General features: G+C 47.6%; 9 protein-coding genes across 14 annotated transcripts in view; 3 read left to right on the top strand and 6 right to left on the bottom strand.

Annotated features, from left to right (window-relative positions):
• Window positions 1–68: 68 nt before the first annotated feature.
• On the bottom strand, window positions 69–4,268 carry LOC9662932 (golgin candidate 6). 2 transcript variants are annotated; one of them, XR_002992357.1, is made up of 20 exons: window positions 4,174–4,268; window positions 3,979–4,031; window positions 3,799–3,926; window positions 3,680–3,732; window positions 3,471–3,611; window positions 3,351–3,424; window positions 3,227–3,296; window positions 3,124–3,177; window positions 2,972–3,067; window positions 2,868–2,918; window positions 2,736–2,822; window positions 2,557–2,670; window positions 2,431–2,502; window positions 2,190–2,375; window positions 2,043–2,140; window positions 1,934–1,982; window positions 1,820–1,885; window positions 943–1,764; window positions 257–887; window positions 69–173 (listed from the first exon to the last, which is right to left on the bottom strand). XR_002992357.1 is itself a non-coding variant. In XM_024674828.1 (19 exons), the coding sequence occupies exons 1-19, from the start codon at window positions 4,207–4,209 to the stop codon at window positions 312–314; spliced, it is 2,826 nt and encodes a 941-aa protein (XP_024530596.1). In that variant the 5' UTR covers window positions 4,210–4,268; the 3' UTR covers window positions 69–311. The 2 variants fall into 2 exon arrangements, 1 of the variants encoding a protein (XP_024530596.1); XM_024674828.1 differs by having other exon boundaries at window positions 69–887.
• Window positions 4,269–6,732: 2,464 nt separating this feature from the next.
• LOC112351445 (golgin candidate 6-like) lies at window positions 6,733–7,213 on the bottom strand. The gene is made up of 3 exons (XM_024689402.1): window positions 7,072–7,213; window positions 6,863–7,003; window positions 6,733–6,816 (listed from the first exon to the last, which is right to left on the bottom strand). The coding sequence occupies exons 1-3, from the start codon at window positions 7,180–7,182 to the stop codon at window positions 6,748–6,750; spliced, it is 321 nt and encodes a 106-aa protein (XP_024545170.1). The 5' UTR covers window positions 7,183–7,213; the 3' UTR covers window positions 6,733–6,747.
• On the bottom strand, window positions 7,123–9,225 carry LOC9641493 (gamma carbonic anhydrase-like 1, mitochondrial). Its single transcript, XM_002960154.2, has 3 exons — window positions 8,761–9,225; window positions 7,367–7,743; window positions 7,123–7,305 (listed from the first exon to the last, which is right to left on the bottom strand). Exons 1-3 carry the CDS (start codon window positions 9,173–9,175, stop codon window positions 7,300–7,302), a joined length of 798 nt encoding a protein of 265 aa, XP_002960200.2. The 5' UTR covers window positions 9,176–9,225; the 3' UTR covers window positions 7,123–7,299.
• A 188-nt stretch (window positions 9,226–9,413) lies between these two features.
• On the top strand, window positions 9,414–11,582 carry LOC9662931. 2 transcript variants are annotated; one of them, XM_024688885.1, is made up of 8 exons: window positions 9,414–9,801; window positions 9,861–10,008; window positions 10,081–10,231; window positions 10,289–10,414; window positions 10,483–10,563; window positions 10,626–10,818; window positions 10,877–11,138; window positions 11,212–11,582. In XM_024688885.1, the coding sequence occupies exons 1-8, from the start codon at window positions 9,607–9,609 to the stop codon at window positions 11,433–11,435; spliced, it is 1,380 nt and encodes a 459-aa protein (XP_024544653.1). In that variant the 5' UTR covers window positions 9,414–9,606; the 3' UTR covers window positions 11,436–11,582. The 2 variants fall into 2 exon arrangements, with proteins under 2 accessions (XP_024544653.1, XP_002960871.1); XM_002960825.2 differs by having other exon boundaries at window positions 11,209–11,582.
• Window positions 11,583–11,695: 113 nt separating this feature from the next.
• On the bottom strand, window positions 11,696–13,808 carry LOC9655805 (SH3 domain-containing protein 2). Of its 2 annotated transcripts, XM_024689193.1 has the most exons (12): window positions 13,679–13,808; window positions 13,539–13,621; window positions 13,356–13,481; window positions 13,191–13,260; window positions 12,977–13,125; window positions 12,831–12,932; window positions 12,578–12,772; window positions 12,458–12,520; window positions 12,244–12,399; window positions 12,118–12,192; window positions 11,960–12,058; window positions 11,696–11,884 (listed from the first exon to the last, which is right to left on the bottom strand). In XM_024689193.1, exons 2-12 carry the CDS (start codon window positions 13,596–13,598, stop codon window positions 11,858–11,860), a joined length of 1,122 nt encoding a protein of 373 aa, XP_024544961.1. In that variant the 5' UTR covers window positions 13,599–13,621; window positions 13,679–13,808; the 3' UTR covers window positions 11,696–11,857. The 2 variants fall into 2 exon arrangements, with proteins under 2 accessions (XP_024544961.1, XP_024544916.1); XM_024689148.1 differs by having other exon boundaries at window positions 13,356–13,621.
• A 300-nt stretch (window positions 13,809–14,108) lies between these two features.
• Window positions 14,109–15,558, bottom strand: LOC112344357 (the record flags this gene model as incomplete). The annotated part of the gene is made up of 5 exons (XM_024668938.1): window positions 14,109–14,623; window positions 14,688–15,071; window positions 15,174–15,242; window positions 15,290–15,431; window positions 15,488–15,558. Coding segments are annotated over 5 exons (1,113 nt in total), but the record flags the coding sequence as incomplete, so codon positions are not given.
• LOC9662930 (peptidyl-prolyl cis-trans isomerase CYP37, chloroplastic) lies at window positions 15,553–17,744 on the top strand. Of its 3 annotated transcripts, XM_024689006.1 has the most exons (13): window positions 15,553–15,768; window positions 15,819–16,076; window positions 16,131–16,220; window positions 16,268–16,363; window positions 16,416–16,523; window positions 16,597–16,655; window positions 16,706–16,808; window positions 16,871–16,924; window positions 16,970–17,116; window positions 17,169–17,291; window positions 17,353–17,402; window positions 17,454–17,580; window positions 17,665–17,744. In XM_024689006.1, exons 1-12 carry the CDS (start codon window positions 15,646–15,648, stop codon window positions 17,566–17,568), a joined length of 1,326 nt encoding a protein of 441 aa, XP_024544774.1. In that variant the 5' UTR covers window positions 15,553–15,645; the 3' UTR covers window positions 17,569–17,580; window positions 17,665–17,744. The 3 variants fall into 3 exon arrangements, with proteins under 3 accessions (XP_024544774.1, XP_002960870.2, XP_024544725.1); XM_002960824.2 differs by lacking the exon at window positions 17,665–17,744 and having other exon boundaries at window positions 16,597–16,646; window positions 17,454–17,661; XM_024688957.1 differs by lacking the exon at window positions 17,665–17,744 and having other exon boundaries at window positions 17,454–17,661.
• On the bottom strand, window positions 17,568–19,039 carry LOC9655804 (protein CHROMOSOME TRANSMISSION FIDELITY 7). Its single transcript, XM_002960152.2, has 7 exons — window positions 18,964–19,039; window positions 18,631–18,907; window positions 18,483–18,578; window positions 18,358–18,432; window positions 18,187–18,295; window positions 17,894–18,125; window positions 17,568–17,832 (listed from the first exon to the last, which is right to left on the bottom strand). Exons 1-7 carry the CDS (start codon window positions 19,029–19,031, stop codon window positions 17,709–17,711), a joined length of 981 nt encoding a protein of 326 aa, XP_002960198.1. The 5' UTR covers window positions 19,032–19,039; the 3' UTR covers window positions 17,568–17,708.
• A 136-nt stretch (window positions 19,040–19,175) lies between these two features.
• The window catches only part of LOC112344342 (large proline-rich protein BAG6-like), a 3,553-nt gene continuing 342 nt past the window's right edge, over window positions 19,176–22,386 (top strand). Inside the window, exons 1-14 of the mRNA XM_024668867.1 lie at window positions 19,176–19,272; window positions 19,339–19,478; window positions 19,558–19,675; window positions 19,736–19,807; window positions 19,859–19,986; window positions 20,045–20,243; window positions 20,308–20,576; window positions 20,626–20,790; window positions 20,853–20,924; window positions 20,979–21,654; window positions 21,716–21,816; window positions 21,872–22,006; window positions 22,052–22,330; window positions 22,376–22,384. Coding sequence (XP_024524635.1) covers window positions 19,350–19,478; window positions 19,558–19,675; window positions 19,736–19,807; window positions 19,859–19,986; window positions 20,045–20,243; window positions 20,308–20,576; window positions 20,626–20,790; window positions 20,853–20,924; window positions 20,979–21,654; window positions 21,716–21,816; window positions 21,872–22,006; window positions 22,052–22,330; window positions 22,376–22,384 — 2,352 coding nt within the window. The 5' untranslated portion in view covers window positions 19,176–19,272; window positions 19,339–19,349. The remainder of the gene's footprint in view (window positions 19,273–19,338; window positions 19,479–19,557; window positions 19,676–19,735; window positions 19,808–19,858; window positions 19,987–20,044; window positions 20,244–20,307; window positions 20,577–20,625; window positions 20,791–20,852; window positions 20,925–20,978; window positions 21,655–21,715; window positions 21,817–21,871; window positions 22,007–22,051; window positions 22,331–22,375; window positions 22,385–22,386) is intronic.

The raw sequence follows: 22,386 nt of genomic DNA, 5'->3' as shown, positions 1-22,386 counted from the left end.
TGGCACCCAACGGCAAATCCGCTGCCGCCACGTGTCGTCCAAATCGTTCATTGTTATGACGCGGAAGATTCCAAGAGAATATGCCTCCAGTCAATTTAGTGTGCTTCGTTTGTACAGAGAAAATGGAAGTTTCTTTCAAACTCTTTGGTTCTTTTGTTTCCAGTTTGCTTCGTCTGGAACTTTGTAAGTGAGAAATCGATCTGGAAGAACGTCCTTCCAAAGAAGAAAAGGAAATAACCATAGTAGAATCCAGTACCTGGAACTCCCAGTGATATGATCTGGATGAGAGTTTCATGAAGAACCTTGGAAGATCACTGCTCCTCCTCGTCCTCCTCGTCTTCCTCGTCTCCACCTCCAATCCCTTCCAAGAGCGCTCCAACGTCTTCACCGAGCTCTTCCAGCCGAGCTCTCAGCTTCTCCACCTTGCTCTCCTCCTGGCCCAAGCAAACCAGCAAGTCGTTTAGCTCCGCCTCGTTCTCCTTCTGTGCCTCGGCCCGGCCTTCCTCCCGGGCCGCCTCGAGCTCCTCCGGCGATGGCTTCAGCGACACTCCCTTGCCTTCCACAACGCTTCTCATGCTCTTCATCTGTCCATCCATGCCGTGGTTTATCTTCTCCAGCTCGTTGTAAGCGCTCGAAAGGCTCTGGAGCTCCGCCTCGTACTTGGACGCCAGTTGCTTGTACGAGACCACCTCCGACTCCAACTCCCGTCTCTGGTTGATCGCTGCGGTGGTTTTCTGCTGGGATTCTTCCAGCTGCTGCTTCAAGCGATCGACGTCGGCTTTCAGAGATGCACTGCTCCGGTGAGTTGACGAGTCTTGAACTATGGCCTTTTCGTTTGAGTTTATGAGGAGATCTTCGGCGAGTGCTGAGTTTCTGGCCAAGAGTTCCTGCAGCAAGTGTTAAGTGTTAACATCACCTCTACGTGGGAAAAAACAAACGCACCTGTATTTCTTGAGCCTGAGTTTGAAGTACAGTTTTCAGCCTCGTCGTGTAGTCCGACTCGCTTTCGCCTTCCGCACGTTCCCACCCCGCCACCTCCACGGTGACTACCCCACTCTTCGGGTTTGTAAACAGCTCCACGATCCGGTTCCGCACAACCGGCTCCAAGAGGTTGATGAACTGAACGAATGGAGCATCGTAGAATAGTGGAAGAGCTGCCTCTGGAGATGCATCACCGGAATGTAATCCCAACTCCAGTTTTTCTTCAGTGGACGCAGCAGCAGCTATAAATCCGTCACCAGCAGCTACTGCAGCTGCTGTAGATCTCGTAAGTGCCTGCGGAAGTCGAGTCGGTGTCGATGAAGCGATAAATAAGGGGCTTAGTCTCATATCCTCCCACTTGGAAAAGAATGCTGTGAGCCCGATTCTCTGATTAACCATCTCTAGGACTGCAGACGCATCTGTCCCAGCTGACGATGAGGGTGACGGCTTGTTTTCGTTGTACACTATACACTCGCCAAGTAGAACTGCAGCGAGGCCAGCTACGTGAACACTTACAGGCGATCCACTGCTGGACATGAGCTCCACCAGGAACGGAAGGTGAGTAGCCGTCTCCAGGAATGCAGCTACTGCTGGTGGACACTCGGCAAGCCATGTCACCAATAGCCTCAGAATGACCGGTTGCAGCCAAGCTGTGCTCACGTTGTCTACGCTTTCATGTCTTACAGAAGCTGAAGCGGCAGCTAGATATCTCATGCACCGAGGCAACAGGAGCTCCGGAGTTGCAAGCCTCGAAGAAGGTATTTCCAGAGGGATTGACAAAACCTGCACGGTCGGCCAGCTTTTATCAGAAAATCACAAGTATTGAAATCTTGTGTACCCGTTCTTTGCACTTGATGTTGTTTTTAAGAATGTGAGACAAAACACTTGCAGCTCTGCAACTTGCCTGCCAGAAGAAAGATCATACAAACTGTCAGGACGAATCCGGTCGTACCTCCAAGTCATTTCTGCCATCAATCCCAACCAGCGCCTGGATCAGCATGCTGAAACAACAAAAGTAAATCTTGTCGTCATTCACTTCACCATACGACGAGAAATTAAACCTTCCGAATGAAAGATGGTGACCATCTTCTCTCTTCCTAGACGACTGAGGTAGAGGAGTAATTGTCGATGCCAGCATTGTCTGACCATCTGGATTGCCCTGAAGAAAATAGCGTGAATAACTAGACAGCAGTAAAGAAAGATCCAACCTCACAGAAGCATTTGATCACGTACTCAGCAGCGATACACTCGTTTATGTTGGGCGTACGTAGTAACACTCTCAGAATGCACACCATAGCTGGTTCTGCATCACCTTCGTCACCGACTAGCTTGTTCGCTAGTATGTCTCTGTTGACAGCGTGGCCATTTACAAGATCTCCGACACATTTTAGTGCCTGCACGTCCAAATCAAGTTAAAGTCTAGAGGTAGTCGGCACCACATTAGCATACCAGGCATCGAATAGCCACTGCCGAAATCCTGCCTTCAACGCTAAGCCCCAACAAATAGCTGAGAACATCACTCTATAATGGATGCACGATGAAGTACATGTATATAATTGCAAGACAAAGTTGTACCTGAGCAAGAAGCTTTTTATTAGCAGCCAGGTTTGCATCCTTCCCGGGCTCCACGTCTTCACTCCCAGCTAGTAACAAGGCAACTGTTTCCAGAGCACATAATAAGTTCACTGACTGTCTTAACAGCGAACATCGTATCCAAATTAGACTCCAAGCACATAAGATAACCTTCGAAATACCTTCTGCTGAGAGGCGTCACCGCCTCCTTTGCGCAAACTCAAAAGAGAAGCCACGTTTGCTAGACCCATGGTTTCTCTAAGGAACACCTACAAACGACGACGGTCAGACTGAACACCAACATACAGGAATACCTGGTTGGACGAATTATTGCGCAAAAGGTTGTTAAGCAATTCCAGACAGTCCTGCATATCATAGAAGTATTTTAGACGGTTCAAAGATCAGCTCCAACTTGTACCTGGACAACAATCCCTCCGTCCGAACCTCCTTCTTCCTTTACAATGTGAAACACTCTCTCAAAAGCGCCTTCAAAAACAACAATCTTTTGAATCTCCTGTTAAAAAAGAAAAACAAGCATAAACGAAAGCTCAAATACATCAAAGGTCCCACCTTGGCTGCACGGGTAAGGTGAGTCAAAAGCAAAAGTGCTTCATTCCGGATCACCTGCAAACGTTTATCACGTGAGCGTTTCAGCCGTCTACATCTTGCTGACCTCGCGCTCCAGCATCATATCCATGAGTCTTGTGATGCCTTGCGGTGTTGCTAGGACTTCCTCTTGCAATCTTCAATTGCACACCTTTTAGATTTACGTATCGAAGCTTGCGACGGCAACTCACCTAGCGGGTGAAACGGACAGAAGTAGCGTGAGAAGCTGAAGAACATAGTACCGGACGTAGAAATCCTCCTCCTCCTGAAGACATTTGATAAGATAGTTCCCACAAAGTTTCCTAGCTTACCAGCAAACTTAAAAGCAACGCAACGATGTTCTGCTCCCTTGCAAGCAGTTCACAGTTCACAAGACCAGGAGAAAGCTGCCCGTGATCATCTTGAGTCGCGTTGCTTAAAGCAGTAACGAGCGTTTCCAGCGCTCCTCGGACCTTGATTCATTATGTAAGTCAACCAGAGAATAGAAAGCTCGCGATAAAAAAAAATTACGCTCGCTCACCATGTCTACGTCGTCACGATCGTCTCTGAGCACACCAATGAGCACCGGAAATCCTGCAAAGCAACGCTTTTTAAAACACGAAGTCGACAAAATAGAGAACTAGAGTTAGAATAAAATACCCATGGCTCCAAAGGCCAGCTGTGCTTGGCGATTTTCGTCCACGAGAACACGAAGCTCCTCCATGGCAGCTCGCCTGTCCACAGCGAGCGTACCATTGCTGATAGTCTCAAGCAATTGCTCCACTCCGCTAGAAAAACCAATCCAAAATCACTTCAAGAACAACCAGAGTGTCGACTTACCCATCGTCCTCTGGCGGATGATCTCCGCTTCCAAAAACGAATCCCCCAACACCCTGCACCGATGCAAACCATCACAAATTCGCCTCGAATTGCGCGTCCTAGCGAATGCAGGCACCGGACAATCTAGAAATCTATCGATTGCCCTTATCTATGCCCAAAGTTCCTGGATCGATCGTCCCAGAAGAGAAACCTCACCTTGACCATCATGCCGAGAGCTGTAGAAGGCCTCATCGCGATCCAGCTCTCAGAATCGCCTTGGATCCAGCTCCTCGCTTAGGGTTTAAGTCAGGAAGAATATGCTTCGTAAAGATGCGACTTAACAAGGTATCGAACTCGAATATGCTTTGACTTGGAAGAAAGAGAAGCAAGAGAGGGATGTCGTCATTGTCTATCTCCTTATTCACTTCGAAACTTTTCTAACTTAATTTGGACTTTCCCGAAGTTCACGAACATTTGGAACTTCAAAACTTCTCCAAAACTTCATGAAAATGCTCAATAGACTTGTTAGTCTGGAAGAGAAATGAAAAAACTTACGCTTAGAGTAACGTCTCCATTCTTCATTAGCTTCTCGAGCTCGAAGTATGCAGGGGAGTAAACTCCAAAAAGTGCTGAGCAAAGCCCCAGATGGCGGACAAAGGACTTGGTCTCATCGTAAATTACCATTCTCACGGAACTTTGGATTGCTAGCCCAGACCTCTCCCTGTTTTTGTAAGATTGCTCTAGCGTTCCGGCTGTTTGCCATCTGAGTACACCATGGATGATCACCTTGAGCTTGAAGTGTATATGTGGTGTGATTGTTTGTGTGATTTACAGCCTGAAAGGCACCAAGATTTCACAGGAAAGGATGTTGTTGGAGCATGAGTATGATTCCAGACATTCCCAGATATACTCAGATTAAATTGATATCTAGATTATTTTCTAGTGGGTTTTCCAATTGGATTTTGAGTGTATGGTGAGGTTGCGAGATTCCTTTGCAAACGATGGTGACCACTGTGGGATGCCTCACTTTTCAACTATCATGTGAAGTACTGAGTTCCAAAGCAAAGATCAAAGGATAGATTTTATTGTATTTCTCTAGATCAAAAGTTATTAAATTGGGTTAAGCTTTTGGCTTTTGTTTTTCATAGATGGTAGAATTTATTTATTGAATCAATTCTGGGTTCCATGTCCACCATTCTTAACTCTGTGGCCATTTTTTCACCCCAATCATCCTCCATAAAATTCATGTGTACCACTTTTGTAGGCAATCCTCTTTTTGAGAAGTCTTTAGTGCCTTTTCCATCACCTTCAACTACCTTCGACAAGATGACCAAGATTAGAGAGACTAAGTATTACATTTATGTAGATAGATTCCCACCACAAATTTGCTGTGTGAGTGAAACAAAAATGATTGCTACATAACCAAGAGCTTTCATTTGCTTGCAGTCCCTGGAGCCATTCATGGCCCATAGACCCATTCATCCCATGCATTCTAACAAGTTGTTAATGTTGCAAACCAAATGGACAATCGCATACCATACTACCTATGCTTCTTCTTTGGGCAGAAGTGGACTATAAATAACTCTATATCACCCTCTCATGACTCCAAAATCTCCATTTTAAAGCCTCATGTTCAGTCAAATTTTTACTCATTTACATTGTTGTCAAACACTGAGGTGGTGAATTGCAATGTTTTCGATTTTTTGCAATTGAACTGGATAGAGTCTTCAGAATACTCCTCCCATGTCAACTCATCTCCTTAGAATCTAGTTGGAATCACAAGTTACAACAAAGATTCCCAAGATTCTGCAAATGCCCGAGTTGGAGGTGTTGGTCTATACCATGTTTCCCAAATAGAGAAGTTTTATATCAAGTATGAAGAAGATTTTCAGCCTCTGGAGCAAGTCAAAATCCATGGGTCCCATGAGTTTGGCTTGCTAGCATTTGATACGGCAAATAAGTCTTCCCTTGAGGCAACTCTTTAAGACTTTTGGAGGAGAAGCATCCACCTCAATATATTGCCTTGTCTACTAACTTGTCAATTTCAGGAATCCTTTTTTGGGCTCTTCTGAGTTATATTATTATAAGGCATAATATGTATTCTTCTTGAATAAAAGTTGCCCAAAACTTCAGTTTTTGTGAGAACAACACTGGCTATATGTAGCTCAAGGAGATTCCTCATGGCAAGCTTGCAAGGTCTTAGTGAACTCTACATGCTCACCCAAAGTGGCTCTAACATGAAGCCTTGAAGCCTAATTTTTTATATTCAAACTAAGATCCTTCCTTGACCAGAAACTAAAGTGTGTACACAAAGCTTGAAGCTCTTGTGGCACAATTTATATTAGTGATAAGCAAAAGAATTAGAGAAAGTTTAAGAGCTAGAAAATCATTAAATTGTACTCTCATTAACAGGAGGTTAGTTCTTGCATATCATAGAAGTATTTTAGACTTCAAAGATCGGCTCCAACGCTACCTGGGACCCTCCTTCCTTTACAATGTGAAACACCCTCTCAAAGGCGCCTTCAAAAACAACTATCTTTTGAATCTCCTGTTAAAAAAAAAATAGCAAGCAGAAACGAAAGCTCAAATACATCAAAGGTCCCACCTGTCAAAGCACAAGTGCTTCATTCCAGATCACCCGCAAACGTTTATTACGTGAGCTTTTCAGCCGTCTACGACCTCGCATTCCAGCTTCATATCCATGAGTCTTGTGATTGTTGCTAGGACTTCCTCTTGGAATCTTCAAGTGCACACCATTTAGATTTGCGTATCCAAGCTTGCGACAGCAACTCACCTAGCTGGTGAAACTCGCGTAAGAAGCTGAAGAACATAGTACCGGACGTAGAAATCCTCCTCCTCCTGAGGACATTTGATAAGATAGTTCCCATAAAGTTTCCTAGCTTACCAGCAAACTCAAAAGCAACGCAACGATGTTCTGCTCTCTTGCAAGAAGTTCACAGTTCACAAGACCAGGAGAAAGCTGCCCGTGATCATCTTGAGTCGCGTTGCCTAAAGCAGTAACGAGCGTTTCCAGCGCTCCTCGGACCTTGATTCGTTATGTAAGTCAACCAGAGAATAGAAAGCTCGCGATAAAAAAAAATTACGCTCGCTCACCATGTCTACGTCGTCACGATCGTCTCTGAGCACACCAATGAGCACAGGATAGATAATAAAGACTAAACAAGGTATCAAATTGGAAGAAATGAAAGAGAGGGATGTCGTCATTGTCTATCTCCTTATTCACTTCGAAACCTTCCTAACTTCACGAAAATTTGGAACTTCGAAACTTCTCCAACTTCACGAAAATTTGGAACCCCGAAGCTTGAAAAGTTTGGGACGATCTCAGTGCTGTAAAATCCAATAGACCTGTTAGTCCGGAAAAGAAATGGATGAACTCGAGACCACTTACGCTTAGAGTGACGCCTCCATTCTTCACTATCTTCTCGAGCTCCAAGTAGGCAGTGGAGTAAGGAAGAAACTCCCGAAAGTATTGCTGCGCGTAGCTCCGGATGCCTTCGGCGAAGCCGACGAACGCCTTGGTCTCGTCGAAAGTTACCATTCTCACGAACTTCGCTGGATTGCCGGCCCAGACCTCTCCCGTTGGGATCCGGCGTCCGGGAGGAACCACCGAGCCGGGCTCCAGAATGCTGTGGGTCTCCACGACGGAGCCTTCCATGATGACGCAGCGCTCGCCTATGATGCACTCGCGCTCGATGATGCACGACCGGAGTGTGCAGTAGGGACCGATTGTTACGTAGTGGCTGATGATGAGATGCGGTGGAAGTCCTGGAGAAGGAAAAGCACACAAAGATAAGTTGCTCAAAGAAAAGCAAAGAACAAACAAGGAGGAACGTAGCAAATGATAAAAGAAATGCGAAACAGTTTTCATGAAGCACAGAATGATAAAAAATAAAACAAACAATGCTGGGATGGGCTGTACCATCACATAAATCGTAGCAGCAAGAGAGAATGAATTAGCAAATGCAAAGTTATGCTAGAAAGAGTCTAAGCGAGAAACGTTTAGACGAAAGTTCACTCGGAAAGGTGGAATGCCAAAAACCAAAACGAATCATAGCAAATTTGAAAACAAGGTCTTTCTAAGGAATAAAAAAGCAAGCCACCACCGAAAAAAATCACAAACCATACACTGCAATCTACATTCTCGGAAACCATGGACGAAAACTAACACACAAGAAAAGAAAGCAAAGAGATAAGTTGCTCAAAGAAAAGCAAAGAACAAACAAGGAGGAATGTAGCAAAGAGGAACGAGTTGCGAAACACCTGGGATGGACTATCATCGGAAAACTCGTAAAGTAATGCTGGAAAGAGTGTAAGCGAGAAAACGTTTAGATGGTCGAAAAGCTGAAATGCCAAAAGCAAAAAACATCATAGGAGCAAGAGAAACGACAAGAACAAACAAGGAGGAATGTAGAAAAGGAGAAAAGAGTTGCGAAATGAGGGATGGAAGTTTCACAAACGTGAAGCACAGAATGATAAAAGCAACAAACGGAGAGACAAGCCTGGGATGGACAAACTTTTCAGTACCATCGGATAAATCGCAGCAGCAAGAGAGAATGGATGCAAAACTATAGCAAATCCAGAGTTATGCTGGAAAGAGTTTTAAGTTTAGAACAAACCGTGGAATGCCGAAAACAAAAAAGAATCATAGCAGCAAGAGAAGAACTATGTCAATCAAACACAAACGAAAGCAAGCCACCACCAAAAATAAATAATTCACGAAACCGTTCACTGCGATCTACATTCTAACCATGGACGAAACAATAAAAAGATAGTAAAACGTACCAACTGGGGACTCGGAGGCGACGTGAAGAACACAGCGGTCGAAGATATGCGAGCAAAATCCCATTTGGATTTTGTTAAGATCGCCTCGTAGCACCGTCCCATACCACACCGTGCACTTGTCCTCCACCTTGACGTTCCCGATGAGCGTGGCATTCGGCGCGACCCAGGCATCGGGCGCGATGTATGGCACCGCCATAGCCAGGGGTACGATCTGGCGCTGGCCGCGATAATCCCAGTCGGCCCGATAGAATCCCTCGGGCGGCGTCAGCGGCACTGTGATCTGCGTTACCTTCCTGGATTGCTGGAGCAGGCGCCATGGCGATGGCGATTCCTGCGATCCCCCCCGCGCCGGAGCTCCCGCGAAGAGATTTCGGAGCGATCCAGCGTGCTCCCTCCATCGTCGCAGTGCCGCCATAGCTGCGGCCCCAAATAGATTCGAACCATGCACCACTTGCACTACTTAGACCTCACGGGAAAGGATTCGAACCATGCATCACTTGGACCCTCTAAGTAAAGATCAAATCGTGAAATTCAAAAAACGCCGGCGGCCGGACGTTTGAATTTCTCGATCTGGGCCGTCCGACTAGGTTGCATCCAACGGCCCAGTTTGTATTTGTTTGATCTAAGTTTTTTACCTTGTTGCAGTTGTTTTTTGAGTTTAGGGCAGGGTAATAGTGCGCGTTGCGCCTTCTTTCTCCTCGGTTCTTCGATTCTCCGGCGCTAGCGCTCTGGGGGGACGATTCCTTTGCGCGATGACAATGCAGGGCTGAAGGCGCTACTCCTGCCGCTGGCGCTCGAGGTCTCGCCGCGAGGGTTTGGTGCTTTGGTTAGGGATTGTGGGGAGGCATGGATTCCAAGAAGCTGCAAGTGAGCCCCAGACCCTCGTCCGGCCGGCGCATCCAAGCGGGCAAGCGACCACGTCCTGACGATTACTGCGGCAACAGTGTCCGAAAGCTCATGAGGCGAGAGATCAGCCGCGCGGGCAACTGGGCGTTCAATCGGACAAGCTCCCAGGAGAAGTTTCGAAACTTCCAGCTCCAGGTATGGATTAGATACTTATCTCAGCTGCATTTTTTATTTTTCTTTGGGGTTCGCAATAGGAAGAGTTTGATACCCACGATCCCAAAGCGCACAGATGCTTGAAACTTCCATTCTTAAAGAAGAGGTCCAAGATCGTGGAGATCGTTGCTGCCCGTGACATCGTTTTTGCTTTGGCGCATTCGGGCATTTGTGCTGCTTTCAGCAGAGGTAGGCAGTCATATCCGTTCACATTTCCCTGGCAAATATAATCTTTTCTTTTTGTTTCGTTTGGGCTTTTAGAAACAAATAAGAAGATCTGTTTTCTCAATATCAGCTCCGACGAAGTCATCAGAAGCCTTTTCTATAACAAAAACAACGACTCGCTCATCACTGTTTCAGTATACGCATCTGACAATTTCAGCTCACTAAAATGCAGGACAACACCCATCGAGTAAAACTTTCCATGCTTTCATCTTTTATTTTACTAGTTTGTGTTAACTTTTCGCAGGTATATTAGAAGAGGACAGCCTGACGCTGGATTTCCTTTGTTCGAAACAGAATCATTGCGTTGGCCCGGCTTCGTGGAGTTCGACGACGTGAACGGAAAGGTGCTAACGTATTCCGCACAGGATCGGTATGCTCATCTCACTTTTCCGGCAACATTTAATCACTACTGAGATGGTTTTTTTTTTCTCCTTGCAGGATTTACAAAGTTTTTGATCTCAAAAACTACACCATGCTGTACTCTATATCTGACGAGCATGTCCAAGAGATTAAGATAAGGTAACGCGTGAAGTTGTGATTTTTTGAACTCCTTTAAGACGTTTTCTTTTTCCTGGTCACAGTCCTGGCATTATGCTGCTCATATTTGACAGAGCGGCGAGCCATGTTCCTCTTAAAATCTTGTCCATCGAAGATGGTTCCGTTCTAAAGGCGTTTAACCATCTCCTCCACCGCAACAAGAAGCTCGACTTCATCGAGCAATTTAACGAGAAGCTGCTAGTGAAACAGGAGAACGAGAACCTCCAAATCCTTGACGTAAGTAAAAGCAAAGCGCTTATCCCTGTAGCTGACGGCTTTTGGTTTGTTCGCGCAGGTACGAAACGCCCAACTGACGGAAGTGAGCAGGACCGAATTTATGACACCGTCGGCCTTCATCTTTCTGTACGAGAACCAGTTGTTCCTCACGTTTCGCAACCGCACTGTCGCCGTGTGGAACTTCCGCGGCGAGCTGGTCACTTCCTTCGAGGACCACCTCTTGTGGTACCCGGACTGTAACACAAACAACATCTACATCACCAGCGAGCAGGACCTCATCATCTCCTACTGCAAGGCCCAGGGATGCGACGAAGAGACAGGTAACCACAATCTCTCGTTTCTCTAATCGTTTCTTTCTTTTCTGTGGTACTGACTGCTCCATTTTCGCAGTAGGCTCGATCAACATCAGCAATATCCTGACCGGGAAGTGCCTGGCAAAGATCCGAGCCGACGATCCCAGCGTCAAAGTGAGCCCGCGGTGTCACGCAAACTCGTCCAACATCCGAGGCTCGGTCCGTGAGGCACTCGAGGACGTGACGGCGTTGTTCTACGACGAGGAGAGGAACGAGATTTACACTGGTAACAGGCAGGGGCTTGTCCACGTTTGGTCCAACTGATAGATCTCAGAGAGAGAGCGAGCGTTCTTTTGTCCGTGCTAGAAGATCCTCATCGCTCCTTGGTTCGTAACTTCTCTTTTAATGCGTTCTTCTGGTCTCACGGCAGGCGATATTTATCTCTCTCGTAAGAGCAGGCAAAGTTTCTTATGTCTCATTCGCGGCCGCGCATAATTCGTGCTATGGCTTTGTGTACATTGTATGCTTTTTTTCTCTGCTATAATTTTTGTAACCAAAGAAGTATCATCTCTTAAGTCTGTCTGGATCATCAAAACAATCAATTAGATATATAAATACAAGGGGGAGGAGAAGGAAGAAAAAAAAGCTAAAGCGCACCAGTGTACAACCGAGTACTCACTCTTCCAAGAGATTATCACGCGAGAAAAGCTCTCCCAAACTCAAAGTTATCGATTCCTCGAGAAGGCCTACATGGGGCACAAGCACGGTTGGACCTGGAAGTTCCTCCAAGCTTTTATTATTCCATTCGAAAGAAACGAGTGTCAAGGAGAAGATCGATCATTACTTACCTTGCTCGCCGGAACACGCTGCCGACGCTCGACGTAGGCCGAAGGAAACCATCCGGCTTTGCCTCGGCACTCCCCCTCGGACCATCCCGTCGTAGAAACCTGGAAGTTAGATCGAATCGTATGACAAAACTAGGAGCCATGAAACGCATCTAGATTACCTGGCGAACAACGACGTAATCACCAACAGCTATCGTAAGCTCTCCCTCGGATTCCGCCTCAAAAGGATGCATCACCTGGGCGGCACGTTTTAGAGCACAGCTATAACTTTAAAAAGAGCCCAGTACCTCGGCCAGGAAAAACGATGACTTTCGGTCGGAGTTGGATTGATAAACGTTGGAGTAGCCACCATTCTCTTTTACTTCCTCGTACGGAGGAGGGGACGTGGAGTGCTCTAGCTGTTGTGACGCGCCCGACTCTCCCTGTAACCGTTCTGCAACCATCTGGAGAACAATTATATCTCAGCCCTGTGTTTCCGGTCAAGAGAACGTCGCAACTTGCCTGGGTGTGAAGCTTGTCAAGGATATCAGTCACGCGCTGATGATAAGCTCGCTCGGCTTCTACCTGGCAAAAGAAACGCAAAAAACTGTGGGACTTTAATTACCAGTGACTGATGCTTACCATGGCAATGAGACGTTGCAATGTGAGACGCTGCTGTTGAGCTTCAACAGCAGTCATCGCCGCAGCGGCTTCTTTTCCCAGCTCTGTCATTGCTGCCATAAGCTCTGTCAGTTTCGATTCGGCCATTTGCAGTTTCAAGGCGTTGTCTGCATTGAGGCCGGTCTCTTTCGACCTTCTTCGAGTAACCTCCTGGCCCTGACCATTAACACCTTTGGTACCAAGAGAAAAAAAGCAGGAACACAACCGACCAAACCTGCGCTTCAGCCTCCTGGCGCAGACGATCATAGCGTTGTGCCAAGTGCCGCGCGTCTTCCAAAGGTGCTCCCATCACCATCGCTCTCAAAGGCTCAGCAACCTGCAAGACTTGTTAAAACTTATCACAAAGAATGTCTTTCTTACCTGAGTACCAAGTGCTCGATGCATGCTATCTCTCTCCTTCTCAATATTGAGTCGAGCATTTCCAAAGTACGTAGCCGACTTTGCAAGGGCCCCATTCGGAGCTGGTCCTTCAGCGGCATACTTTCGGCAATCCTCCGCAAGCTTGGTAGCTGTTCAAAAAACCATAAGCTTTTCTCTCTCACAATTTGGAATTTTTTTCACAAGAAACACTTACAAACATCAAGCTGCTTGGATCCAGTAGAGATCAATCCTTCAGTTCCACGCACTATTTCTCTTTGGAAATGCTACACATCAGCACACAAAGCAACAAAGCTATCAGTATCAGAAGAGTAAGAAATCGAAAGAATTCCCTTCGTTGCAACAAACGACAACTCAATACCTTGCCAGCGCGTGTAGATATAAATAATCTTTCCAGCTGCTGGTGCCTCTGCTGCTCCGCCTCGTTCGTCACAATGTCGGTCCCTTGAGAGCCGCCATATCCTTGCGAGAATTGTTTGAATACCGCCTGCGAACCACCAATCCAAATCGTGAGCAAATCTCCCAATCCTGGATGGAAACGAGCCTGTTGCTGTTTGGCGACTTGCTCCCGAAATTTGCTCGCCTGTTTCCTGATCGCATCCATCTGCCTAGATTGCGCCGAGCCAGCTGACACGAAACCAAATCGTCATTACCTTGGAGAATGTGGCGCGCCATAGATCACACCTGAGAGCCGATCTAGCAGAGGAAGAATGGCGCCGATCCAGGGCGAGCAGCCAAACCCTCCCGCACTTGTCGGACCCCTTCCCCGGGACCGCAACAAAGAAAGCAAACCCTAGACACCGGAGGGAGGAGGTCAAAGAAAAACCTCTGCCCCGCGTGGCGCGAGCGCGGCCGTCAGATATTAAAAGTAGACGTCGCAGATGAACATCGGGATCGTGTCTGCAGACAACGGTCAGGAACCAGATTGCCAATCTTGAACGTCAGATAAGATGTTTGAATTAATCCAAGCCGTCCACTTTAATTTAGAAGATAAATATTTTGCTGAAAGAAAAATATTGTCAAATTAATCCTTGCCGTCTGATTTCCTTTATAAAAATCCTTTTCTTTTCTGGCCAACAAATAGGCTTCTTCAGGTCTAAACCCTAATATCATATATAGTATAAAAGTCATTAAAACTTAGTTAAGAACAAGTGTATTTTCCATTCTATAGAAATCCAAAGACTACAAACCACCACAGGAGAATCGGCGCCGCCGTGGAACGCACACCATGAATGGCTTGTCCGAGATCTTCGTCCATCCCTTTTGATCTTTAACTTTGCCCTGCTCGTAGTCTGTCTGGACCCGGATCGTCGGCCCCTTGAACATATCAATCTTGTCCTGCTGCCTCGCGTAGACGATGAAGTCCTGGTGGAACAGCCGGTTCTCTCTCGCCTCTTTCTCCTCCTGCTTCTTCACGTCGAATCGAGTGAAGTATGGCCCGACGCTAGTGATGTAGTACTTTGATCTCCACAGAGGCGGTCGCCCCGGCCGACGCTTCAAGCGCTTCACTTCTTCCACGCAATTCATCGCCTTCCCCGTTTCCTTGATCTTCTCCTCGATGATGTTTGGTTCTCCCAAAACTTTGAGGTAGTGGGAGTAGTACATGCCTTCTTCGGCCTCAGTTCCCAGCTGCAAGAACAAAGAGAAGAGACTTAGAAACAAAAGGAACCAAAAAAGCTTCCAGAGAACTTACGAAGTAGTGACTGGACTTGAAGAACTTTTCAATCTCCTCGCGGGTTTTCGTCGCCACCTTGTTGATCCGGGCGTCCCACTGCTGCTTGAAGTTCGCAAAGATGTCGGTCTTCACCTCGTAGTTTCGGGCCATCGCGTCAAGCAGGAACTCTTTCCTTGCGTAGTAGCTGTGGACGAATTTCCTGCTGTAAAACCCGCGAAAGATCCTCTGGATCGTCGTGGCCTTGTGGTTGAAGTACGCGACTCGGAGCTTGGTGTCACGGGCACGACTGATGGCATAGAATCTCTCTCGCCCAAGGTGGCCGCGGTAAACTCTTTGGATGTTTGTAGCAGCAGTGTTCCATCTCTTGATAAGCTTGTAGACTCTTCTTCGTCTCCAAGCACACTGTTATTGAGGAACTGAAACATTAAGTACCAGCTGCTCGCAAGCTTAAGAATGAAGGAAAGAAGAAAACCGGAATGAGAAAAAATGGAGAGTATGATCTACCTGAAGAAGGATCACTGAATGGTGTTCTTTGGATCTATTTTCCTCAGCCACACTGAAAAATTCTCGTTTCTTTCCACACAGTTTAGTTGTTCTAGGAAGATTATTTGAATGCTTACTGTGACGTGTCGACGTAGGCCTGGAGCATCGCCTCCAGCCGGCGCCTCGCCCGAGCCATCTCCATTTCTTCTCTGTGCTCTCGACAGATCAATTGAACGATTTAACTCTTCTTTCGATCGATTGATCGATCTAGAAATGCAGCTAAATCGCGGTTGTGTGAGTAGCGAGGGAATGTAGCAAGGAATTCGTCGGCCTACCAGGAATTTGGAATGGCGCCGCTTGGGCGCCACTGCTCCAGCGCGATGAGCGGCCTCGATCCAAGAACACGGGGTTAGGGTTTGTCGAAATCCCCGGTTCGAATCTAGAAATTCAAATATCTTTCCATTGGGATAAGGCTTTCTAGCACAACGAAGCTATGCCGCATTGCGGTAGCGCTAGGGTCTGTGTGGGAGCATCCGCGGTGAGCGCCAGGCCGCGGAATGGATTGTCGCTCTCGCCGGTGTCGGCGCCAAGGATTTCGACGATCCGGTCAGCTGCCGTAAGTTCAATACGTGCAAATATCAAGGATTTCGAGCGATTTCTTTCCAGGCGGGCGAGGAATCGATGCATCTACATCTCCAAGATCCACCACGCGCTGCGAATTCACCCTTTTTTGAGCCACAGAGCTGGAAGAAGGCCGCCATAGCAATTTTCGCAGCAATGCAGGTGGCAGCACCGTTTAGCGACTGGAATTTCCCGGTGGCAAATGCGATTCTCTACTCTCCAGATACCAAAGTGCCACGCACTGCAGAGGTAGCGCTGCGCCGAGCTATTCCTGTGATCACACCCACCATGAAAGCCATTCAGGTATATTTCTCCAAAATCTCTCAATGTTCCATTGGAACTTTTTGTTCTTCATAGGAACCTTTGGAAAACATTTTCTATCTCCTCAGGATCCCACAAAGGAAGCCATACGGTAGCATGGAATCGGATGTTAAGAAAGCTCTCAAGGTACGAACGAGTTGTCGATACACTTCGTCTTGAGTGTTTTCTTTCAGATAGTTATGGATGGCAAAGACACTATCATATCTTCAATACCTGAGGAGAAGAGGGCGACGGGACAAGAGCTCTACAATACACTAGTTGATGAGAAGGTAGTATGTTCTCCATATCCTTTTTCTTCGTTTTGTGAATGTGTGACTTCAGGCAGGATTGCCAGCCTTGCTTGCGAGCATTGGGGAGCAAGATGCTGACAAGGTCTCAATAAGACTTGCTTCGTCCCTGGATGTTATAGCTCAGATTGAGCTTTTGCAGGTAAAAACCTAAGGTAGATCGTTTTCGATAACGCTGTTCATTCACTTCTTATGTGCCAAGGTTTCTGAAACAGGCCCCAGCTCTTCCATATCTACTTCCAGCACAATACCAACAGTTGCCCAGGTTTCACAGGTTTAATCCTGTGGAAATTCTTCGTTAACACCCCTTGTTTGATACTATAGGCTTACTGGTCGAGCATTGGTTGAAATGGTTGTGAAGAAAGGTGATAACACGGCCTTCACCGTTGCAGCCGGTCAAGGACCTCAACCACAGGGAACAATTCAGGTAATTGCGTTCATTTCCTTGACATTGCTATGAAAATTTCTTGAGATGTTTCAAACTGGCAGGTTGTTCTTGATGGTTTTTCTGCACCCATCACTGCTGGAAATTTCGCCGATAAGGTTCCTGCATCTAGTTCTTATCAGTCACTAAAGTTTTCTTCCCAGGTTTTAAAAGGCTTTTACAACGGAGTCAAGCTCAGGACAACTGAACAAGCGATACTATCGGATAGCGCTCAGCAGGACGCCCTTCCAATGGAGATCTTGCCATCCGGGGAATTCCAGCCACTGTACAAAACAACTTTGAGTATTCAGGTGAGTAGTCACACATTCAAAGAGATATATGAATGACAACTCTCTCTTTCAGGATGGCGAGCTGCCAGTACTTCCACTATCTGTATACGGCGCTGTGGCAATGGCACACGACCCTAGCGCGGAAGATTTGTCATCCGCATCTCAGTTTTTCTTCTACTTATATGATAGGCGAAGCGTAAGTTTCCACTTTCTTTGTCTTACAATAGACGAAGTTTTAAGCTTTTATATCACCTCAGGCTGGGCTTGGTGGACTTTCCTTTGAAGAAGGCCAATTCGCAGTTTTCGGGTAAGCTTTGTCTCATCTCCATCTGCCTCGAATCAATCCATGGTTTTTCAGATATGCAACCAAAGGACGTGAACTTCTATCCCAGCTAAAAACCGGCGACGTCATTGAGTCGGCCACGCTAGTTTCTGGACGAGACAGGCTCGTGTATCCACAAGCGCCTTCATGAGCAGATAAAATGGTTCGTTGTCTTTTATTTCTCATGAACGCTTGTTCATATTCCGAGGAATGACGATCGAAACTCTCCCGGCGATGGATTATACAGATGATTCGAGCGGACAAAATCGACGCTTGCATCTCTTTGCAACGCTAAGTATATATGAGAAGTCTATCCGTGTCGAGATAGCTGGATGCGAATGCTATACCGTCTCCAGTCGGCTGTGAGAAGGCGAGCTTGTCAAGCTTTATCTGGGATCCAAAGGCAAAATCGTCCCTGGCAAGAAACACCAAGCAGAATGAGCTCCGGCCGAGAGGAGTTACGTACGTGAGCTTACCTGATCGTATCGAGGAGACGAGACGCTATTCCTTTTCTCCGGAAGGAATGCATCACCCACAGTCCCCGGATGCCACACGCGGCCGCCACCGGAGCGTTGTTGTCATACGAGATCGACTTGTTTAGATCCGCGCTGCTGCTGCTGCTGCTGCTGCTGCTGGTTTTGATCTTGCGCTGGACCTCTCTGACGAACTTGATGTTGCCAAATACCATCTCCTTCTTCACACTCGCGGCTGATTTGTAGAACAAAAGAGCCATGCGTGAGAAACTTGTTTGCAGTTTGTTCTTACGTACCTTTCCCCTTATCGCAGTGATCTCTCTCGACCCTGGCAACGAATGCTTCGTCGATCGGCTCGGCAACGGCACAGCCGAGTACTCTCTTCGATTCAACATAGAGGTAAACCTGCAAGACGGCTTCGCTATGAGAGAAACGAGAGAAAAGGAGGCCTTCCATTTCCAAGGTACCTTGTATTGGGTGTTTAGCAACCAGTCTGGAGGAAGGCCCATCTCTTTCTCCATGGTTGTGGCGACCTCTTTCACCTGGTTATGGAGTTTTAGCGCACTACTTCACGAGCATAGGGGATCGATACCTTTGTGTGGTGTTGGGCGGGATCTTGCGGAAGAACTACAATGACTCGACTGCTTCTATCCTCGAATCGAGCGGCGACTCTCTCGTTTCGCCAGCCCTGCAAGAACCGAGAGAATGTAAGAAGCGAGATCAGGCATCGATCGATTCACCTTGAACTGGATCCCGCGAAGGAAGTTTCTGTGGAAGATCTCGTGAACCTTGGTGTCGTTCTCTTGGCCTCGCGCGTAGACGAGGCCGCAGACCTTGCATGCGCTCTGGGAGAAATCCGACTGCCCGAAATCCAGGAAGTATTGCCCGCCGCCGCCGCGCTGCCGCTTTGGCTGCGGCAGCGCGGCATTCTTCGAGCTCTTGCACGGCGCCAGCGGCCTCAAGACGTCGGATTCCCCGTCGGAGCCATCCGACTTCTCCTCATCGGATGCCGGTTTCCTGAAAATCCATCCGCCCGTCTTGAATCTAGGAATGAACAAAGCCGCGGCGCATACCTCTTGCGTCGCCGGTACGTGACGACCGCCGGCGCCTTCGCCTGGAGCCATTCCGGCTCGTCGGCCATAACTCGGATCCAAGAACCCTAAACCTGTTTGAATTTTCCCGCCCAATGGCGCCCACCGTCGATCCTAAACGCTGGGGTTTAAGAGAACTGCCACGTGGCTTTGATCTGATTTAACCTACATAATAATCCCAGACCTAATTTTTCACTTGCCCTAGACGAAGAAGAACAGTGCATTGTTTTTTTTCGACCAAGGCGCTCTCCACTGCGGCATCCATTCTGGGTCACCGGCACAGCGTTCCTGGTAGGCGCTTTGCTAAGCTCGCGAATGGTGGAAAGATATGGATTTTTTCCTTTTCCTTCTTATCAGCAGTGCCTACAATGAGCAGCGGAGCAAACGAGGGAGAAGCTGAGAGCTCAACTGGATCGGGATCGAGCAATTCTTCTACCGTCGAGATCAGGATCAGGACATTGGACTCGGCGAGCCACACTGTTCGAGTAAACAAGGATGTAAGTGTCTTTAAAATGGTTTTAGATTGGAAGAACAAGGAGGATGTTCACGGTTTTTTTCTTTCTCTCTCTCTCGTAGATATCTGTGCCTGCCTTGAAAGAGCAACTCCAGGAACTGGTGGGAATTCCAGCGCAGGACCAAAGGCTGATTTGCCGCGGGAGAGTGCTGAAAGACGATCAACTTCTATCGGCTTACAGTATGTTCCTTGTCTTTGTTTCTGCGAACATTTTTTGATCTTCTTAGCGATGATGGCCAGACGTTGAAGACGGGCATACGTTGCATTTGGTGGCAAGGCCGCAACCACAGTCCGGTGAAACTCAAGCTCAAGGTGAGTAGAACTTTCGGAAAACGTGAGACTAAACGACTTAAGTTTCTATAGCCGATCAAGCGAGTGCGCAGGGACAAGCGGATCCGAACCAGCAAGGCCGGGGAGTCACTCACAGTCTCGTCGTTGGAACTATCAATGTTCCGACCGTCGGGGATGGAGGGATTCCTGATTTTAATAGAGTGAGTTCCTCCGCTAGTTTTCTGTTTTTGTTCTTGGCTTACTGTATAATGGTGACAGATTGTTTCGGCTGTTCTTGGCTCTGTTGGAAACCTTCCAGGATCAAACGTTCCCATGGGTCCGGCCGACTTGCAACAAGGTACACCTCTTACTGCCCCGCGCCTGGGCCTTTCCTTTGGAGGAAACCAGGGGTTTCAGGTTCCGCCTGATGCACTGACAACAATGGCAATTTATCTCAGTCGCATGGAACAAATGTTTGGTGAGTGTGTTTCTTTCTTTTCTTTTTTGGCTCCAAGCTTCCAAAAAATTGACATGTTTCACAGGACTTGCGAGTGCTCAGCCTTCAAACCAGCCTTCGAACCAGACTCCGGACCAGACTCCGAACCAGACTCCGAATCCGCCATCAAACCAGCCCCAGACTCAGAACCAAAGCTCAAGCCAGACTTCTCCTCCTGCTCTTGGTGAACCTTCTGCAAATGGACAAAGAAGTCCTCCTGCAGTGAATAGACCGCTTTTCAGTCCGGCAGGGCTGGGTGGAATCATTCGTCGTGCGCAGTCGCTACTTACTGGTCAGGCTGCGGTGCTTCTTGCTGTAAGTTCTCTCCATTTTTTTTGACTCCATAGTAACCTGAATTGTTAAGGCATTGGCTGGACAACTTGAGAACGAAGTGACACTGGCCGACGTCAATATGCGTGGAGAGGTCCAAGCTGCTGCTGCTTGGAGTGGGACGATTATGCAGCAGCTTGGGGCTCTACTGATGGAACTTGGCAGGACTACCATGACTTTGCATATGGGATCCACGCCTGTAAGCATCTAGATTTCATTCTTTGCTACTTCCGCTGAGCACCTTTCACATGGTTTCTACAGGCTGAAGCCTTTGTAAATTCTGGTCCGGCAGTTTTCGTTTCTCCTACTGGACCAAATCAGATGATGGTTCAGGTAAGCTCGTGATTTGTACCTTTATTTGTGGCTGAGTGCATACTGATTTTGCAGCCGATGCCTTTTCAACCGATAGGTACTTTCCCTGCAAGATCACCGTTTCCTCCGGGGTGGCCAGGTGCTCAAGGACCAAGAAGCCTGAACATCCACATTCATACGAGTGATACCGGAGTACCTTCAACGAATGCTCCGGCCGCGCCTTCTACCGAAGAGGGAGGATTACCACAGCAACCACAGGTTCCTATGACTGGAATACCAGCGGGCGTTTTAGATGGTGCTGGCCAAGAAAACGTTGGAGATGACAACTCGCAGGGTATTCCCAGTGCTGTGGTACAAGAGACGATCATGGTTATCCAGGATAACGGTGACGCTCGGGTGCTATCGTCTCGCTCCAGGAACTTAAGCCCTGGAGCTTCACCAGCCGACAACGAAGGTACAGTTGGTGCTAATTCCAGTGTGCCTATGCAAGCTGCCCCAACGGCACAAATGGCACAGGTTTCACAGGCGCTAAACCAGCTCTGGCCTGGAGGGCTTGCAAACTTACGAGCTCCACAGCATCCACAGCAGTTTAATGGCTCCACGATGGGCATGGGATCCAATCCTTTGACGTCGATGCTGGGAGCTACACTCGGCCAACTTGCTGGTTTCCAAACAGGAAATTTTCAGGTACCAGCTCCGTTTAGCTCGCAAGTTTTTCCACAAGGACCAGCTCCTCCCACCACTACTCTGGGTAATCTGCATTGGTTTGGTTTAAAACTGAAGCGTTTTAACTTGTTTTATCTCTCTTGCAGCGCAAGCACAAGTCTCCATCCCTCAGCAGCCTGCTAGTGTTCCAGCACCTCAACCATCTCCAAGCGAGACTTCTTCAATCCCATTTCAACCGCCCTCACTAGTACTGAGCTAACTTTAAAACTTGGAAGCTTGTTGCTAACTTTGTGCTATTGCAGCCATCGACAGATTCTCGTGATGCAACCAACAGGTCACTCGACCAAACAGCTACTACAACCTCTACTCCGACTGCTCCCCAGCCTAGCTTAAATCTTCCGGCTGGCTTGGGTTTGGGCCGCTTGCGTCCGCTAGTGGTATGTTTCAATCTCTTTCTGTTCACTCAGTAAATTCTTGTACAGCCTAGAAGGCGGACGGAGAGCTCAAGTCAGAGTGATCCTGCTGCTAGAACTGATTCAAGGTCGCCACCACCGACGTCACCGTCGCTCAACGAGAACAACTTTGCAAGCCTCATCGGGAACATTATCAGGACTCCTGCGTTTGGCAACCTTGCACAGCAGATGATGCAAACTTTGGGAGAAGGTGGTGCTGGCTCGCAGAATGTGGATATCGGGAGTATAATGCAGCCGATGCTGAGAAGCGTCATCCAGCATCAGCAGCAGCAGCCTGCCAATCCGGAAGTAAGATTTTTTATTTCTTCCCTGATCGTTCTTCTGCTCAAACAGGTACCTGAGGC

Source organism: Selaginella moellendorffii, unplaced genomic scaffold (assembly GCF_000143415.4).
Source record: "Selaginella moellendorffii unplaced genomic scaffold, v1.0 SELMOscaffold_0, whole genome shotgun sequence".
NCBI lineage: Eukaryota > Viridiplantae > Streptophyta > Lycopodiopsida > Selaginellales > Selaginellaceae > Selaginella > Selaginella moellendorffii.
The sequence above is the reverse complement of the archived record's forward strand: the minus strand, read 5'-3'. Positions and strand labels throughout refer to the sequence as shown.